The following is a 19,024-nucleotide window of genomic DNA, read 5'->3' on the forward strand; positions in this document are numbered from 1 at the left end:
TTGCCGTCTGATTGGCTTATTGAGAGTACATCTGAAACTTTTTGCTACTTCTGGGCCAGCCATAACATAAATGAATGTGCACTCACTCACAAAGATAATGCTCAAACAAATATACATTTATTAACAAAAATATAGTGAAAACCAGAAACAAAGGGATTAAATTCAGGAGTGGACAAGGCCAAAATAACAAACAAAAATAACTAGTTTTAGTACCTTCTAAATTCCCTAAAAGAAAGAAAACGCATCAAGTAAAATACAACACAACTTCCCTTACTCCCTTAAAGGGTGGTTGATTATGATTTCACTTTTCTAACTTTAGTTAGTGTGCAATGTTGCTGTTTGAGCATAAACAACATCTGCAAAGTTACAATGCTCAAAGTTCAAAGCAAAGGAAGATATTTGCTTTTAAACAAATCATTTTTAAGGACTACAACAAATGGCTGGTAGGGACTACACGACATTCCTCCCGGGTTAGTGACATCACCAGCCCTAAAATTTACATAAACCCTACCCCCGGTAACGCGACTTATAGATTATCATGACCGAATATGCTATCAATGTCTAGAAGATAACTACACATAAGCTACCTAAATTCATCTACTAACCATTCAGAAATGCCCTGTTGCACTCTATATGTTGTCAGTTCTTCTTGAGTCTCTCCATCATTGTCTGACTCCGGTTTGAACATAAAAGGCTAATGGTGCGTTCACACCGGACGCGAATAGCGCGTCAGGCACGAGTGATTTCAATGTTAAGTCAATGCAAAGACGCGTTACGCGCGTAAAAAATTCCTGCGCCGCGAATGAGGTGTAGAGCGCGGCGCGCTAGACGCGAATACGCCTCATTCGTGCGTCAAGTTCGCGCGAATAGTGCGAATTGAGCGTCTGCCGCGTTAAGCGCGAATGATTTTATTAGTGCTTTTGTGCATTCACGCATTTGACGCGAATTCGCGTCTGCCGCCTGAGTTGAAAAATCTGAACTTCTGCGTCAATTCGCGCCGCGTTAACCAATCAGGAGCCTGCTTGCTGCTGTCACGTGGTGAAGGGACAGTTTATAATGTTATTTTATGTTTGGCCTCAATAAATTATTTTGTAATATGACTAAAATGCACAACAAAGCAAATCTTTCACATAAAAACTCGATTTCAATATATGAGAGATACTCATTTTGTATTGAATGCAATTTATTCCATATCTATATGAAACATTATTAATCTAATGTAAAGACAACAAACACAATTTAGTGTATACAAAAAAAAAAAAAAAACACAGGACAGGTTTCACTTTTGGAGGCTGGCTCCATTTATTATCAAAACAAAAATAAATGACAGATTAGGTGGGTGCGGGCGAGGGTGAACCTCGCTCCGGGCTGTACAGCGCGGGCTCGTCAGGCAGCGACCACTCGAGGCCGAGGCTTTATACGGCCTACGCTGTCCTCGTCAGCGTCCTCACCGTTAGGTCCACCAAACCTAGCTCCTGGACCAAATTGTGAAACTCCTGAAACCCTCCGGAGGGTCTGGTGGACCCGAGTACAGCGACGATGTCCCCTACGCAGCTGTTTCTGCTCTCCAGAGCATACGAGCGGTGACTCTCTCGATTAATGCTAATGCTAATGCTCGATAAACATCTAAAAAAGATGGCCGCCAACGGGTTTAGAAACTTTCGCCTCTGACGCGCGGAAATTAACACAAAGTGGTCAAGCGTATAACTAGACGCGGCAGGCGCAAATTTGACGCGCTATTCGCGTCCGGTGTGAACGCAGTCAAAGTTGTTGAAATTTTCAGTGCATGTCTGTGTGAGGTAAAAGGACACAAGCTGTATTAGCTCCACCCTCTTTGCCTGGAGCAGCAGCTCATTTGCATATAAAGGGACAATGGTTTAAATAAAAAATGGTGCGTTTTTGCTCACCCTCAAAAAGTGTTAATTTTAACATGCTATATAAAAATATCTGTGGGGAATTTGAGCTAAAACTTCACATACACACCCTGGGGACATCAAAGACTTATTTTACATCTTGTGAAAAGGGCATTATACCACCCCTTCAACCCAAAACATAAAACAAACAATATATGCAAAAGAAATGGCATCACACTCCCTACTTCCCTTAAACTGAGTATTTACAAATAATATTTACACAATATAAATAAAAGAAAAAGTCATTCAAAACAGCAAACAAAAAAGAATTATAAATCGAATGAACAAAAGAAAGTTTTACAAAGTGCACACAATCACAGAGAAAACCAAGACAGAGCAAAACAAATGGCACGCATTCGACCTTCATAGAGTGTTTGGGGTGGTCCTTTTCACCGGAACCAAGACCAGACCAGTCAGGATCTCTGCTGGCTTGAGTGCAGGCCACACCTTCTCCTGCAACAGGCACACTCAGAAACACAACAAACACACACTTCTAAAAGACATAAGACATAACAGCCACACCCTTAAAATAAAAACCATAGGTTTTAAGAATGGACACGTGAAAGAGTGTCAGCGATCACATTTTCAACTCCCTTTTAATGCTAGATATTCAAAGTAAAACCTTGAAAAATCTGTCCACCAAAGTATCACATTTAACAGGGGCTCACATGCTGTCACGTGTTGCAACAACATTTTAACATTTCATGTACGAACATTAGAATTATGCTTAGTAGGTGAGTACGCTTTGGTACACTCAGTGAGTGAGTACAAATTGTAGCATGTATGATATAATACATACATGCATGTATGCATAATGTAGCGTGTGCACAACGCGCATACACTTTGCTTCTCTCATCTACACACAGATGCAGCAGTTGCCATTTTTGCAAAACATACATAATTACATGGAAAAATATTCCACATGAGGGGAATGATTGTGGTGTCCATGAAGATGTGAAAAAATAGGCATAAATCTAGCTTACACATTTACCCAAATGATTATACGCCTGTTTAACCTAAGCTTATTTGGGTGGGTTTCTCCCATCCCCAAACAATGTCACTTCTCTGTCTTTTACGGCCCTGATGAGAACGTCGGTCTCCTCGGCTGTGAACCGCTTCTGGCGTGCGCCTGGCAAATCCGCCATTATAATAGCAATCCGCCATGGAACAAGCGCGCCTGCTTTTAAAGGGAATGTGAGATGAAGCTCTGATTGGTTTATTTCACGTTACGCCCAAACCACACCTATGAGTAATGTAGCTACTTCAGACCAACCCATTTTAGATTTGCGTCGGGCGCAAGTGTCATTTATCCCTCCGGTATTATAGCAACAGCGCCCGAGATCCGCCCACAAAGTTACTTGCGTTTCGAGGTTGATACTTGCATTTCAGATCGTTAAAATAGGGCCCCTTGAGTTGTGACTTTATTCACAGTTCACCCACTTTTCAAACGAAGTTGCCTTATCACTAGCGAACTCAAACGTTTGTCCTGGGGATTTTACATGGGAGGTTACGTTGGATTTATGTAACATTATTTATTTCAATAAACTTAAGTTGATTACATAAGTTTAATCCAATGCTGTTTAGTTGAATAAGGTTAACAGTCTTAATTTTGTCCAAAACAATTAAGTTAATTAAGTTAAATTATCCTAAAATTAATATTTTTACATTCAACCAAAACAAATAATCCAGTTTCATTATGAGTTTATTCAATGAATACATTAACTTTTTCTTTTTTATGATTTTGTTTACATTTTTACAAACATTTCCAACGTGAACATGTAAAACAATTTACTCTGTAAAGACTGCCTTCACTTTTCAAGAAAAATAATTGTTAATTAAATAATAAAAAATAAAAGCATGTTGCCTTTAAGTGAATGAATTGATCAAATACTTATAAATGTGTTCTGCAAAAAAAGCAGCAAACAATTGATCAGTTGTTAAAAACAAGACTATTATTCAAAGGAATGTAACATGGTTGAAATTGAAACAAAAGTACTGTAACAGTCAACAGTGCAACATTATAGAAAGAGCAGAAATGGCCCTGACCTCAGATTACAGGAGTTTATTTTTCAGGCGAAAATAAGACCATCGAAGAGCACACATCTTCACATTGTTCAGGTTGTCATGTATTTAGATGCCTTAAATCATGATGCCAACATCTTTGTAAGGATCTGTAGCCTTTGCCCCTTCATGTCTGACCACATACAGTAGATAGGGTGGTCTTGCGTATCGAGGTTAGGGCTTCATCATGTTCAACATCCTAAAAAAAAGTAAAATACAAAAATAAACAATTAAAAACAGATCAGGGGTGAAAGGGGGAGTTGGTTTTAGAGAAACATACAATCATTTTTATTGTAAATAATAATTACACAAGGTTTGAGGGGCCCTCGTTCAGGTAAACGGCAAGTGCTTTCAGGATGCACTCACCTTTTCTCAGTGGTGTCATTCTTAACAATGAAACGTCTCGGTTACATATGGTAACCCTCGTTCCCTGAGGGAGGGAACGGAGACGTACGTCGTGGTGAACGACGAATAGGAATCTCGCTAGAGAGGCCAATCTACTTCGAGTGAAACTAAAACAAGCCAATACACATTGGCGTGCAATCATTTGCATCAGCTGCGCAGCCTCGCAGCGCGGGTATTTAACGAGCAGCTGGTGCGATTGCACTTCAGTTTTTTGCTGAGGAGCCAAGCCTGAAAAGTTGGTCGCCCCGGCGGGTAGCAGCAGATGTGGCGACGGGACGTACGTCTCCGTTCCCTCCCTCAGGGAACGAGGGTTACCATATGTAACCGAGACGTTCCCTATCGTCCGGTCACTACGACGTACGTCGTGGTGAACGACGAATAGGAATCCCTACCAAAGCGCCACAGCTGCTGCACCCCATCCAGCGCCCTGTGTAAGCCTCTACACCTTCTTGCCTGGAAGGACCATAGGAGAGGGCTTACATCGAGAGTATCCGTCACTGTTGTTCCGTGATAACCCATACAGTGAGATATTGGATAACACTGGGAAAGCGTGCCCGAACTGAGGGAGGGGAACACTGCGGGAGCCACATTCTTAAGGAGATTTATGTGGGAATGGACATATGGACTAACCCGAGGGTTGTACTGCATATGAGTAATGGGTGACTTAGCCCAAGGGAAAGACACGGGCTTCCATTTAGGAGCAGCCGTGGAGAATATACACATATGGGATCCCCGTAGGGTCACACATATGGGACCCAGCCTAGACCCGGTTCTCAAGGATTCAGCGGATAAAGGCCTGGCACCGGACACTCCGCCATGTCCGGGCCGAGGGTGTTTGGAGGACTCAACAGGTTTTGACTCTGGAGTAATAAGGGTGCACAGTAGGATGCAGCAAGCCGACAGAGCCGGTACTCACAGTGCTTCTACCCGTTTAGGGTGAGAAGACGGGAGGACACGGGCTCTACACGTTGGCTATAGAATCTAGCGAACGTGTTAGGTGTCGCCCAGCCCGCAGCTCTACAGATATCTGTTAGCGAGGAGCCACGTGCCAGCGCCCAGGAGGATGCAACGCCTCTCGTGGAGTGTGCATGCAACCTGAGCGGGCAGGGCACGCCTTGAGCTTGGTAAGCCAAGGCGATGGCATCCACTATCGAGTGGGCCATCCTCTGCTTGGAGACAGCCTTTCCCTTCTGCTGGCCTCCGAAACAGACAAAGAGCTGGTCTGAGGTCCTGATGCTTTGAGTTCTGTCCACGTACATACGCAGAGCGCGAACGGGACAGAGCAAAGCCAGGCCTGGGTCTGCCTCCTCCAGGGGCAGCGCTTGCAGGTTCACTACCTGATCTCTAAAGGGAGTGGTAGGAACCTTGGGCACATAGCCAGGCCGGGGTCTCAGTACAACATGGTTGTCACCCGGCCAAAACTCTAGGCACGATTCGTCGACCGAAAATGCTTGCAGGTCCCCTACCCTCTTGATCGAGGCCAGTGCAATCAGCAGTAAAGTCTTCAAGGAGAGAAGCTTTAAGTCTGCTGACTGCAAAGGCTCAAAGGGAGCATCCTGAAGTGCTCGAAGCACCAGGGAAAGGTCCCAAGAGGGTATGGAGGGAGGACGAGGAGGATTTAATCGTCTCGCCCCCCTAAGGAACCTGACGACCAGGTCGTGCTTTCCTACTGTTTTGCCATCTATGTGGTCATGATATGCTGAAATAGCAGCAGCATGTACTTTAAGGGTGGAGGGAGACAGCCTTCGCTCCAGCCCTTGCTGCAAGAAGGAAAGCACTGACCCTATCGAACATCTTCGGGGGTCCTCTCTACGGGAGGAGCACCAATCGACGAACAGGTTCCACTTCAAGGCGTACGCACGTCTCGTAGACGGCGCTCGCGCAGAAGTGATGGTGTTAAGTACCTCTGGGGGTAAGTCACCTAGAACCTCCGCGTCCCGTCCAGGGAACAGACTTGGAGTTTCCAGAGGTCCGGACGCGGGTGCCATAGGGTGCCCCGTCTCTGAGTCAGAAGATCCTTCCTCAGAGGAATGGGCCAGGGAGGGACTGTCACGAGGAGCATGAGTTCTGGGAACCAAGTCCGGGTGGGCCAATAGGGAGCCACCAGAAGGACCTGCTCCTCGTCCTCCCTGACTTTGGACAGAGTCTGTGCAAGTAGGCTCACTGGGGGAAATGCATATTTGCGGAGGCCCCGGGGCCAGCTGTGTGCCAGTGCATCCGTGCCGAGTGTTCCCTCGGTCAGGGAGTAAAACAACTGGCAGAGGGAGGTCTCTGAGGAGGCAAACAGGTCTACCTGAGCCTCTCCAAACTCTTTCCAGATCAGCTGAACCGCCTGGGGGTGGAGTCGCCATTCTCCCGGGAGCACAGCTCGTGATAGCTCGTCGGCCACACGGTTGAGCACACCGGGGACATACATGGCTCGAAGCGACCTCAGATGCTTCTGACTCCAAAGGAGGAGATGGCGGGCGAGTTGCGACATGCGACGGGAGCGTAGACCACCTTGACGGTCTCATATGAAGCAGCCCGAGCGGAGTTACCGCTGCTGCCGCTGCCATATGCCCCAGGAGCCTCTGAAAGAATTTCAGTGGGACCGCCGTCCTGCATTTGAACGTGTTCAAGCAGTTCAGCACCGACTGAGCGCGTTGCTTTGTGAGGCGCGCTGCCTGAGCACGAGGTCCCTGTGTTCGCATAACTGATCTTGAGAGTGTGCTAGTATGAGCCAGTCGTCGAGATAGTTGAGAATGCGAACGCCCTGTTCTCTCATGGGAACAAGGGCCCCCTCCGTGACTTTCGTGAAGACACGGGGAGACAGGGCCAGCCCGAAGGGCAGGACCTTGTACTGATATGCTCGACCCTCGAACGCAAAGCGCAGAAACGGCCTGTGTCGAGGAAGAATCGAGACATGAAAGTACGCGTCCTTTAGGTCGATTGCTGCAAATCAATCTTGGGGATGGATGCATTCGAAAATGCGTTTCTGCGTGAGCATTTTGAATGGTAGCTTGTGAAGGCTCTGATTCAAAACTCGCAGGTCCAAGATCGGTCGCAACCCACCACCTTTCTTGGGTACAATGAAGTAGGGACTGTAGTGCCCTGACCTCATATCGGCTGGAGGGACCGGCTCTATCGCGTCCTTCGCCAGTAGGACTGCGATCTCCGCGCGCAAGACATGGGCATCGGCTGCTCTCACTGTAGTGGAGTAGATGGCCCGAAACTTGGGGAGACGCCGGGCGAACTGAATCGCATAGCCGAGCCTGATGGTCCGAATGAGCCAGCGAGACGGTTGTTCCTGGCTTTGCCGCCCTTCTTAGCGGGGTCCTGGACGGGCGGGGCGGCGCGTTTAGATGGAGGCTTCTGTTGCGGCGCGGGAGCAGGGGCAGACGCAGGAGGCCGCCCTCGGCGACGAGCAGACTGAGGGGCCGCAGGCGGTGGGGTGGGGGCAGCAGCTGGCCGCCACGGCAGGATATGTTTGATGGCCTCAGTCTGCTTTTATACAGCCGAGAACTGCTGGGCAAAGTTCTCGACCGCGTCGCCGAAGAGGCCGGTCTGGGACACGGGGGAGTTAAGAAACCGGAGCTTGTCGGTCTCCCTCATGTCGGCCAGACACAGCCAGAGATGGCGTTCCTGGACCACCAAGGTGGACATCGCATGACCCACCGACCGCGCGGTCACCTTCGTCGCACGAAGCGCGAGGTCCGTCGCGATGCGAAGTTCCTGAAGAACTTGGGGATCGTGACCACCCTCGTGCAGGTCCTTCAGTGCCTTGGCCTGATGGACCTGCAGCAACGCCATAGCGTGCATGGCAGAGGCAGCTTCCCCACAGGCCTTGTAAGCCTTGCCGGTTAAATCCGACGAGTACTTACAGGCCTGGGAAGGAAGACACGGTTCTCCACGCCGGCCCGTTCCACTGGCGGGATACGCTTGTATCCCTTATCCGCCCCGCCATCAAGGGTGGTGAGGGAGGAGGAGCCACCGGGACGGTTTCTGGCAGTGAAAGGTGCCGTCCATGTCCCCGTAAGCTCCTCATGCACTTCCGGGAAGAAAGTCGTCATTCGCGGAGAAGTCTGACCCACCCTCCGATGCAGCGATCGACATCTGATCTTCACAGGGAGCCCCAAAGGAGACATCCGGTACACACCGCGAGGATGGTCCAGCTTTCTCCAATGGGGGCTCAACTGGCTGCGGAGCGTGAGAGGGGTGAGGGCTCCTAGGGGGTTGGTTCCCCGAAGGAGACGCGCTCACCGTGATCCTCAGGTCACCCATGTCACTGCCCGATGCAACCCTCTGAGGAGGATTGGATCGAGGCAGAGGCACGGGGACTCCGCCCCTTTGCAGGAACGCGAGTCTCGACCGCAGCTCCGCGATGGTCATCTTCCCACAATGGATACATGACTCATCCACAAACCCCGCCTCAGCGTGTTTAATGCCCAGACACACGAGGCAACGTTTGTGACCATCCCGTGAACCCAGGTAACGACCGCATCCAGAAACACACAGATAGAAAGTCATCTTTAAAAAGACGCTCTCTATCTGTGTAAGCTCTTTTAGGGACTGCTCTCACTGGTGCTGAAACGCGCAGGGGAACAGTCACTGCGAACACAGACAGGAATGTGCACCTGTCTCTCTCTCTTGCTGGCAGGTCTTACCAGCTGTAAGAACAGCTTTTGAGCGCTCTGACGGTGCACCTTACCAGCCATTATAACAGCTTTTTTTTTTTGCTCATTATGTGAAAAAAAAAAAAAAAAGAAGAGAGAAAGAAAAGAAGACTGCTCGCGCTGCCGTGCTGTAACGCCCGCACCGGGAAGGAGAGATCCGAAAAAGGCTAGTCTTGAAGTCACTCTGGTAGAACGCATCGAAGTGCTTGGCTCCAAAGCAAAAAGCTGAAGTGCAATCGCACCAGCTGCTCGTTAAATACCCGCGCTGCGAGGCTGCGCAGCTGATGCAAATGATTGCACGCCAATGTGTATTGGCTTGTTTTAGTTTCACTCGAAGTAGATTGGCCTCTCTAGCGAGATTCCTATTCGTCGTTCACCACGACGTACGTCGTAGTGACCGGACGATAGGGAACATACAGTATAAGCAGTGTTCAGAAGAATTAACACAAATGATCCCAAAGTTATTTCTACAAGAGCCAAAAAAATGATAATCTGCAATTGCATCTGTGAGGGCCTCAAAATTCAGAGAACCAGTACAAGAAAACTATTTTAAGTGGTTCTAAACCAAAAGCTTTGCTACAGAAAAGCTATTAAATAATCTTGGATGTCAGAGCTGTTCCAATTGTAGGTGCATAAATCACAAATCTGATGCTGCTGAGAAATAGGGTAAAGCGACGAACAAGCTCTGAAATTAAAACAGAATTAATCATGTACATATTAACATTCCAGAGCTTATATACCAAGCTTCAAGGGATATTTCACCTAAAAATTCAGTATTTTTTTTACTGACACTGACTTTTTTTCTTCCTAGGAAATTGAATTTTGACCTGTTTTTCCTGCTCATTTCTGTCATTACAATGACAGTCAATGGTGAGTTCTTCTTCCGAAAGTTCAATAGCATCAAACAATTCCATGACTTTTGAAGCTTTAGAACAGGAACTCACAATTTACTTTTATTGTATGGAAAGAAATGAGCAGGACAAACTGGCCATAATTCACCTTTTTAGTTAGAAAAGCGAAAAACAAAAGGGATTCGGTGACATGAAGCTGAGTAAATAATGACAGAATTTTCATCTTTGGGTATATTATTTGAATCTATAGTGAATTATTGTCAGATTTAAAATGATTATGAATTTAGCAGAACATACCAGATCCATAATTGATAGGATGCTTCTGATCTTCTCTGCCGCTGTTCCTCCCGTCTTTTTGAAATTTTTGTGGAGCTGGGTTCAGAAATGATCAAAAAGGACAAATCAGAGTCTTTACAATATTATCATACACAACACTTACAGTATTTCTTTAACAGCATTTACCTTAATTACATCTAAAGGACTTCAATTTATAATTTGGAATTGCATATAATAACCATCCAAGTTATTCATCACAGCTGACATTACATTTTAAAGACTTACCTCTAAAGAGTGCTGGCTATCTGTTATTAAATTCAGCGATGAAACGCAAATCTTCGATCATCTCATGCCTGTGCGTAAATGTTCTGTCCATCAGCACCTTGATAACCTGCATAAGTATCGAGCATAAGAGGGACCACAGTGAATTCCATGTTTTAAAACTGTGGCTGTGTCCATGTACCAACCTGAAGTGTTTTAAAAGCTTAGATCTGGATGTGTGAGAAGAGCCACAATCTCTGCACGTCACATGTAGGACTCCAAAATTCTGAAAAAAAAAAAATGAAGATGTGAGTCATCAAAGAATAATAATAATAATAATACAAACAAAATGCTAATGCTGATGAAGTATCGTTCATTCTTAGTTCATGTTAACTAAGGTAGTTAACTAATGTTAACTAATTAACCTTATTGTAAAGTGTTACCAATATCTTCTAATATTACTGTTTCTACTGTATTTTAGAACAAATAAATGCAGCCTGGTGAGCAAAAGAATCTTCTTTCAAAAACAAAAATCTTACCCACCCATCACATTTGAACAGTAGTGTATTTTTTCTGTATTCATCTGTTTATTTTTCAATAATCTAATAGATTAACAATTTAATAATGTATTAAGTTTTTAAACAATAATAGCTGTTTTAAATTTTTACTGTATTTTGATCAAATGCAGCCCTAGTGATAACACTTATTTTGAAAAACATTTAAAAAAATCTTACAGACACCAAACTTTTTAATGTTAGTTTATTTACCAAATAAATATTACTTGCATTTGGCCCTTGTCAAGAGGTCATTTTGGAACCTGGCTCTGTACTGGGTTTGATGCATTGAGCCAGTCATTGGATTTGGTAGAAGTTTGTGAGCATTAGAAAATTGTGTTTTTTGTCTTGACAACAAGATATGTATCTGACATCATCTGTTGATGACTTTTAAAAAAAAGTGTAAGAAATTACTCATCAGAAGATTGTTCTTGTTGCAATGAATGTCATTCAGTCACACATTTGCTGGCACCAACTCTCCTGGGATGTCTCTCGAGATCTGGATGCCTGTGTACTAAATAAACACTTTCAACATTGGAAATGAAGCATAGCTGAAGGACAGATGTTTAAAAGGGTCCTTAGCAGCTCCAGAGATCCTTTTTGCTTTCCGTTTATCACATATGCAAAGAAAATAGGCAATTTCACTGAATAAATATGCCTGATGATTTTCTCTGTTTGTGTTCCAGACAAATTCCCACTGTCAGAACAGCAAGATGGAGGCTGATGCTAAAACTGTCTCCATCCCCACTAGTGGCTATGAGAGAAGCATAACTGTAGTCAGGGGAAACTCCAGTCTGGGTATGTTAACCCTGTTCATTACACTCTTCCTGTCTGTCTTCTTATACATCCTCAGTATGTTTCACAGAGAAGTGAACTCTGTGAGAGATCTGTAAAACATGTGTTTGCATGTGTGCATAGATGTTGTTTATGTGTGTGTGTGTATGTGGTGCAGCTCTGGGTGTGGATCTTAAAACACCTCCCAAACTATCCCAGATGAAGCTACACAATCATTATATTAAGTAGGGATGTAACATTTTGTATTAGTATATGATATGATGGTTTGCATAATGATTTTGCTATTTAGCATGTACTTTAGTTTGCATGTTTGTATTTATGGTTTTAAAGATTAGTGATTTCTCTCTCTTTTTTTCTGATGTTTTCAGCCAAGTCAAAGTATACATAATGCATTGCAGAGCTCAACAACATTTTTATTTATTTTGTATTAATTTTTTTGCTGGGTAGTAGTACCATTATTTTCCCTTTTCCTACCACAATATTTATATATTCTTATTACAAGAAAAAGTAAGATATTATTAAAGGGATAGTTCTCCCAAAAATAAAAATTCTGTCATCATTTACTCACATTTATGTCGTTCCAAACCCGTAAGACTTTCGTTCATCTTCAGAACACAAATGAAGATATTTTTAATGAAATCTGAGAGCTTTCTGTCCCTCCATTGACAGCTACCCTACTGAAACTTTGATACTTCAAAAAGTTAATAAAGAGATCGTAAAAGTAATCCACATGATTTGAGCGGTTTAGTCCAGATTTTCTGAAGAGACTCGATCGCTTTATATGATGAACAGATTTAATTCAGTCTTGTATTCACATTTAAACATTGATCAGCAAAAATAAACACAAGCTCAACCGAACCTGCTTGACGAGCAAAAACAAACCTCATTGGTTCTTGCGGAAGCTCAAAGGCGCTGCGTAACACGAGAATGAGCCTCATTGGTTCTCACACGTCAAGCAAACATGCTTGGGCTTCATTTTACCTCAACTGATGTGTGAGTTGATGAATGTTTAAATGTGAATAAAAGCCTAAATTCAATCTGTTCATCATATAAAGGATTGAGTCTCAAGAAAATTTGGACTAAACCACTCAATTCATATGGATTCGTTGAATCTGTCTAAGTGTCAGTTGCATAGCTGTCAATGGAGTGACAGAAATGTCTTAGATTTCCTCAAAAAGATCTTCATTTGTGTTCCGAAGATGAATGAAAGTCTTACAGGTTTGGATTGGCATGAGGGTGAGTAATTAATGACAGAATTTTCATTTTTGGGTGAACTGTCTCTTTAAGTATAGTATGGTATTACTTTAAAAATATTAAATTGGACACATTCAGTCAATCAAAAAAAGACATTTAAAATGTCAAAAAAAAATTCCAGTTGAAATAAATGCTGTTCAAATGAACTTTCTATTTCTCAAAGAATTTTGAAAAAAAGAAAAATGTATCATGGTACACAGTGATTTGTTAAACATTTGCAGCCCATTTTTACTAATGCATCTAAGATTTTGACAAATCAATCACTTACAATTTTAACAAAACTTTATCAATGTCAGCTCCATAACTTTACAATGGGGACATATTTTAGAAGAATTTGCAACAATGTTGAATACATCACAGAATACATGTCCTAGTAGGGTAAGTGACAGTCCTGTCAGCTGCCCGAAGCACACACTGGCCTCAGGCCATCCAAATTGTTCAGCCCTGCAGTGTTTATAAAGCTACACCATATCATTGGCAAAATCATAAGGCTCAGTGAAGAATATAGAAGTTATGGCTTCCCATTAAAACTTGATCTTTTTCTTTCTTTTTGATGAAGTATTTATTCCAATGAATATTCATCCAATTTGACACAAAGCTCTGCATGAGTGTTATTTAATTCATCAATTCCATCATCCCGTTTCATCTTAATTTTTTTTTAATTGACGTTACAGTCAGTTATTTATGAGTCAGTTATTTATGTTGGATGATGAAATAGAGATTATAAATCATGATGTGTTGTGTCTCTTATTGTGTGTCTTTTGTTCTGGTGTTCTCTTGTGTCATCTCTGTCCTGTGCTGTGCTTTACATGGTCAGATGTGCACTGCTGTAACTTGCGCACTATGATTGTACTGTAATTTGACTGTTCAGACACAAAACATGATAAATGGATGTTCAAATTGAAAATAAAAACTTAAAAATCAATGAATCTCAAATTCTTTACGACCATAGTGTTGTCTCCATGTTTGTGTTTCCTTGCATGTTAGCTCACACGTCTGTTTATGTTGCCTGTCTTTTCTCTTTACGTGGACTACTAATTATTCATAAATCAGCTGCATATTATATTTAAAATAGGCTTGCATGGTGCATTATTCAAATTGAGAGCAATTTAGACAGATTTATCACAGCTGAAATGTAGGCTAGTACAAAGCCAACCAGTCAGTTAACACCCACAATGCTGTCAATGGCATTGGTTTGAAGTTCATTATGTAGAAAATAAGCTCAGCTTAATAATCGTAAAATTAATTGTTGAAGGAACACACTGTGATTTTAATACAATACTGAGTCAAAGCCACCATTTAATATGTCATGAAAGGTGAGCGAGGTGTTTTAAGACCCTCTCAAACGCACTGACTCTGCATGGTGCACCGACACTTTCACTGTTTCTAGGAGAAAAAAAATATCATATTGCTTTGAACAAGAGAGTTTGAATCTGTAAGACAGTTGAGAGGTTCATGGGGTATGTAAAAATAAGGAAATGTCTGATGTGGTTAAAATTCCCCTGTCACACCCACACTCAGTGTCACACTTTAACACACACTTTTGTTAATGATATACGTATACAGTTAAAATAACTCATATGGGATGGCCCGGGGCTGATTGTCACACTTTTTACTTCAGTGAATATTTTTCAATGTAGGTTTATTTTTGAAAGCCTATTTTTGTACAGGCACATACCTTATAGTCTTGGCTACATAAAAAGCAATTTCCACTGTTACTGCCCACAAAACAAAATCCAGTTTACTGGACGGACAATGACCTTTTTACACTATATGGGTAATTTGTGACAATGGAACCTGCCATTAAACAGCCTATTATAGGCATTCAAGTAACATGTAAACAGTGTAACAATTAAAAAACAGCAAAGATGTTAAAGGTAATGAACAAAAATATAAAATAAAAATACATTTGACAACAAAACAAGCACATAGCCTTATGTTACTTTGTAAATGTGTGCATGACACTTTTGTGTCGTGTGTGTGTGTGTGTGTGTGTGTGTGTGTGTGTGTGCGTGCCCGTGCGTGCGTGTGTGTGTAGGAATGACAGTGAGTGCTTTAAGGGATGGTTCAGGCATCATAATCCGCTCTGTGATTCATGGCGGGTCGATCAGTAAAGACGGGAGACTGGCAGTGGGAGATGGAATCATAGCCATCAATGGAGAATCTTCCACCAACCTGACCAATGCACAAGCCAGAGCTATGCTACGCAGACATTCACTGATTGGACCTGATCTCAGGTGCTCACACACACACACACACACACACGCACACACACGTGTTTACCTAGCTTCGGCTAAATGTAACATTGATTTCTAGGTCTGTTTTTATATAAAGCTAATTTAAATGACTACAAGATAACCATAACATTATAATATTTATAATATATTTAAAATAACATTTTAAACAATTTAAATATATTTTAAAATGTAATTTACTCCTGTGATGGCAAAGCTGAATTTTCCAGTCTTTAGTTTTACGTGATCCTTCAGAAATCATTCTAATATGCTGATTTGGTGCTCAAAACACATTTCTCATTATTATCAATGCTGAAAATAGTTATGCTGCTTAATATTTTTGTGGAAACCTTGAACATTCTTTGAAATATGTATTTTTTTAACATTAGAAATGTTTTTTACATGCCTCTTTTGATCAATATAATGCATCCATGCTGAATAAAAGTATACATTTATAAAAAAAAAAAAAGATATATATATCTTCCTGACCCTAAACTTGTGTTAGTTTAAGTAAAAAAAAATAAAAAAAAATAAAAATATTAGACTTCATAAGTACTTAAATCTTTATTGATTTATTGAAGTTGGAGAGATAAAACTCATTTTAAAATTTTTTAAAGAAAGGTGATGATCTATCAAGTAGCACATTTCATTTGTTGTTGGAATTGTATTTTTTCATCAATACAGCTTCAGTCAAACCATTTTTTTGCTTGTTCTTGTGTGTTTTGGTGTATTTCAGAGTGATGTACGTACCTGCTGCCTTCCTGGACATGCACAGAGCCAGCTACGCCCAATCAAAAGAGGAAATGGAAATACACAGAACAGCTACTGTCCAATCCCGGCTCTCACAGAACCTTCCTTTTGAACCCCTGTAAGGAATCTGAGTTTTTTTTTTTTGTTTTTTTTTTCTGTATATTTTGTTGTTTCTTATGGTGTTTTAATGCATATTTGCTTTGTGTTAGAGAATGCATTTCGGAACAACAAAGTACAGTAGATGGAAAAGGAGTAAATGGAAAGACTCAAGATGAAGAAGAGAATGAAAGAATAGATAACCACAGCCAAATAGAACATAGAGAGGACAGTGAACGACTGGGAAAAAAGGTGAAGGAAGAAAAAACGGACTTGAAGAGTGAGAACGGACAAAGACGAGGGAGAGGAAAAGACAGACGAAAAGATGAAGAAGAGACACATGGGAAAGATCGTAGCTCATGGAGTCAGCCTAGAAGGTATCAATCAAATAACAAAATAGTCCAGCATTCACATTTAGTGTGTTCATGTGTAACGGGGATATTTTCCTGTGTCCTAGAGTAACGTTATTAAGGGCTGGGGGCACGTGCCTCGGCTTCAGTGTGGTGGGGGGTCGTGGTATGGGCAGTCGACTGAGCAATGGAGAAATGAGACGGGGCATCTTCATAAAACATATCGCGGAGGACAGTCCAGCTGCACACAACAGCACTCTAAAGAAAGGAGACAGAATTCTTCAGGTGTGTGTGTGTGTGTGTGTGTGTGTGTGTGTGTGTGTGTGTGTGTGTGTGTGTGTGTGTGTGTGTGTGTGTGTGTGTGTGTGTGTGTGTGTGTGTGTGTGTGTGTGTGTGTGTGTGTGTGTGTGTGTGTGTGTGTGTGTGTGTGTGTGTGTGTGTGTGTGTGTGTGTGTGTGCATGTGTTTTTATTAAAGAGTGGCTTTTAACTATTGGCCTGCTCTACTTTAGTGCTTATTCTAGCCAAGAAAAATGTCTGAAATACCAATAACAGAAAAAAAACTTGCTCAACAAATGACACAGCAGTCTATTTGTACGAAAAACATTGAAGAAACTGGCAGAAAAGAATTGTGATCAGAAGAACTCCGAAAGTACCAATTATTTCTCAGACGTAAATCAAAACATTTTAGTTTAAGGTTTATTTGTACTGAGTAATATAATAGTATATAATAGTATAATATATTATAGTACTGAGTAATATAATTTAACAGCATTTACTTATTATAGGGTTAGAGTTAGGATTAAGGTTTGGTTTAGATTTAGTTGCTTGTAATTATGAATATGTCGCTGTTACTATAGTACATGTAACCTGTATAACAAGGGCACTGTAAAATAAAGTGTTACCCAAAACACAAAGCAGAAAATTATTAATATCGTCTCAGATTTGATGCCATGAAAACCTTGAAAATAATCCTATGATTAAAGCTAGCATGAAACGGAAGTTGCGATAGCCTATTTTTCCCTATTGTAACATAAATCTGAGTGTTACAGCTTCTTGAATAAAAAAATAGGGCAGGACTTGATTTTGTCTATTGAATTGATGGATCATTTTAGTTTGTTATTGCTGTGATCTCATGTGAGTGACAAGATGTCCCACCCTCGTGCCAGAAAACACGTCATTAGAGAAGAAAAGAGTCGTTGAAAGAGGAAGTTATTTTAATTAAAGATATTAATTGAATTTATATATTTAAAAAATTATGTGCACGGACAAATTGTTTATTAAAAAAACTTCCGGTTTCCATAAAAAATAAGAATTGTCCATTTTAATTTCAAGATGACTTTAAAGTATGATTCACCAAAATAATTCTGAAAATTCTGTCAATATCTGCCTCTTTCCAAACCTGCACCAAAAAAAAGTGTTTTTTTCTTTCTTTCTTTTTTTTATTATTCTGACCACTCTTTAAAAGAAAGTAAATGAGAACTCGGGCTGCCAAGCATTTAAAAGGATGCAAAAAGCACCATAAAGATATCATAAAAGTACATTCTCAGTTATCTGATGAAACGCACTTAAATGTATTGAATGTGCGCTTGTACTGTACTTCAAATCAAAGTATATTTTTTACAAAAACTGTGCTATGCAGATAATATAATATTAATTAAAAAAAGCCACTTAAATGTCTTTAAGAGAATAGACTTTCATGACTGTTTCTTACTGCACTCAATACAGTTTTGAAAAGTGTGAACTTTGTAATGTCAAATTAAGTTTTACTTTAAAGTACATTATAAATCAGTATGTTTTAATCCTTTGTTGTGTTTTAAAGACACTTATTTGATGTGTTGATTAACGTACTAAAGCACAAGTCATGAACATGCTTAGTTATATATGGCATAGAAGTTCCAACAGAAATGACATGAAAGTATTTTTAGTTTACCATATATGCTTCCAGTACATTCGGCACGACACTTAAACAGTATTTCAGAGACAATTGAAGTAATTATGAAATGACATATAAAGACGTACTTAAATCCTACTTAGCTAATTGCATTTAATATAAATTTTAATTATAATTTTCATTTAATTGCTATTTTAAATTCAATAAAAAATAATAATTAGCAACTAAGTATAACACTTTATTTTATGGTGTAGTTACACTTTACATTTTTACATTTACATTTACATTTAGTCATTTAGCAGACGCTTTTATCCAAAGCGACTTACAGATTAGGACTGAATTAAGCGAGTCATCATGAAGAGGCAAAAACAACGCAAGTAGTGCTCAAAAAACAAAGTTCAGGCATCATTCAGAGTACCATAAACCCGACAAGTGAGGTTTTAAAGGGAAGGGGAAGGAATTATTTTTTTTTTTATATATTTTTTTTTATAAGGTTAAGTGCTCACGGAAGAGATGGGTTTTCAGCTGTCTTTTGAATGTAGACTTTACAGTGAAACAGTACATTATGCACTGTAAAAAAAAAGTTGCTGCCTTACATTTTTAAGTACAGTCAAGTCATTTCAACTTAAATTACATAAAAACTGACTTTAAAAAATGTATCTTGTTTAACTTTAAAAAGT

The 19,024-nt window shown here is 41.1% G+C and overlaps 1 protein-coding gene across 6 annotated transcripts in view; it reads left to right on the plus strand.

Annotated features, from left to right (window-relative positions):
• LOC309495037 (multiple PDZ domain protein) overlaps positions 1 to 19,024 on the plus strand; it is a 73,925-nt gene that overhangs the window by 26,035 nt on the left and 28,866 nt on the right. For all 6 annotated transcript variants that reach the window (XM_082164571.1, XM_082164570.1, XM_082164574.1 and 3 more), the window contains 5 exons: positions 11,660 to 11,771; positions 15,061 to 15,259; positions 15,993 to 16,124; positions 16,216 to 16,479; positions 16,560 to 16,737. In XM_082164571.1, coding sequence (XP_082020697.1) covers positions 11,660 to 11,771; positions 15,061 to 15,259; positions 15,993 to 16,124; positions 16,216 to 16,479; positions 16,560 to 16,737 — 885 coding nt within the window. The remainder of the gene's footprint in view (positions 1 to 11,659; positions 11,772 to 15,060; positions 15,260 to 15,992; positions 16,125 to 16,215; positions 16,480 to 16,559; positions 16,738 to 19,024) is intronic.

This window comes from Leuciscus leuciscus (genome assembly GCF_965113295.1).
Source record: "Leuciscus leuciscus genome assembly, chromosome: 3".
Lineage (NCBI taxonomy): Eukaryota > Metazoa > Chordata > Actinopteri > Cypriniformes > Leuciscidae > Leuciscus > Leuciscus leuciscus.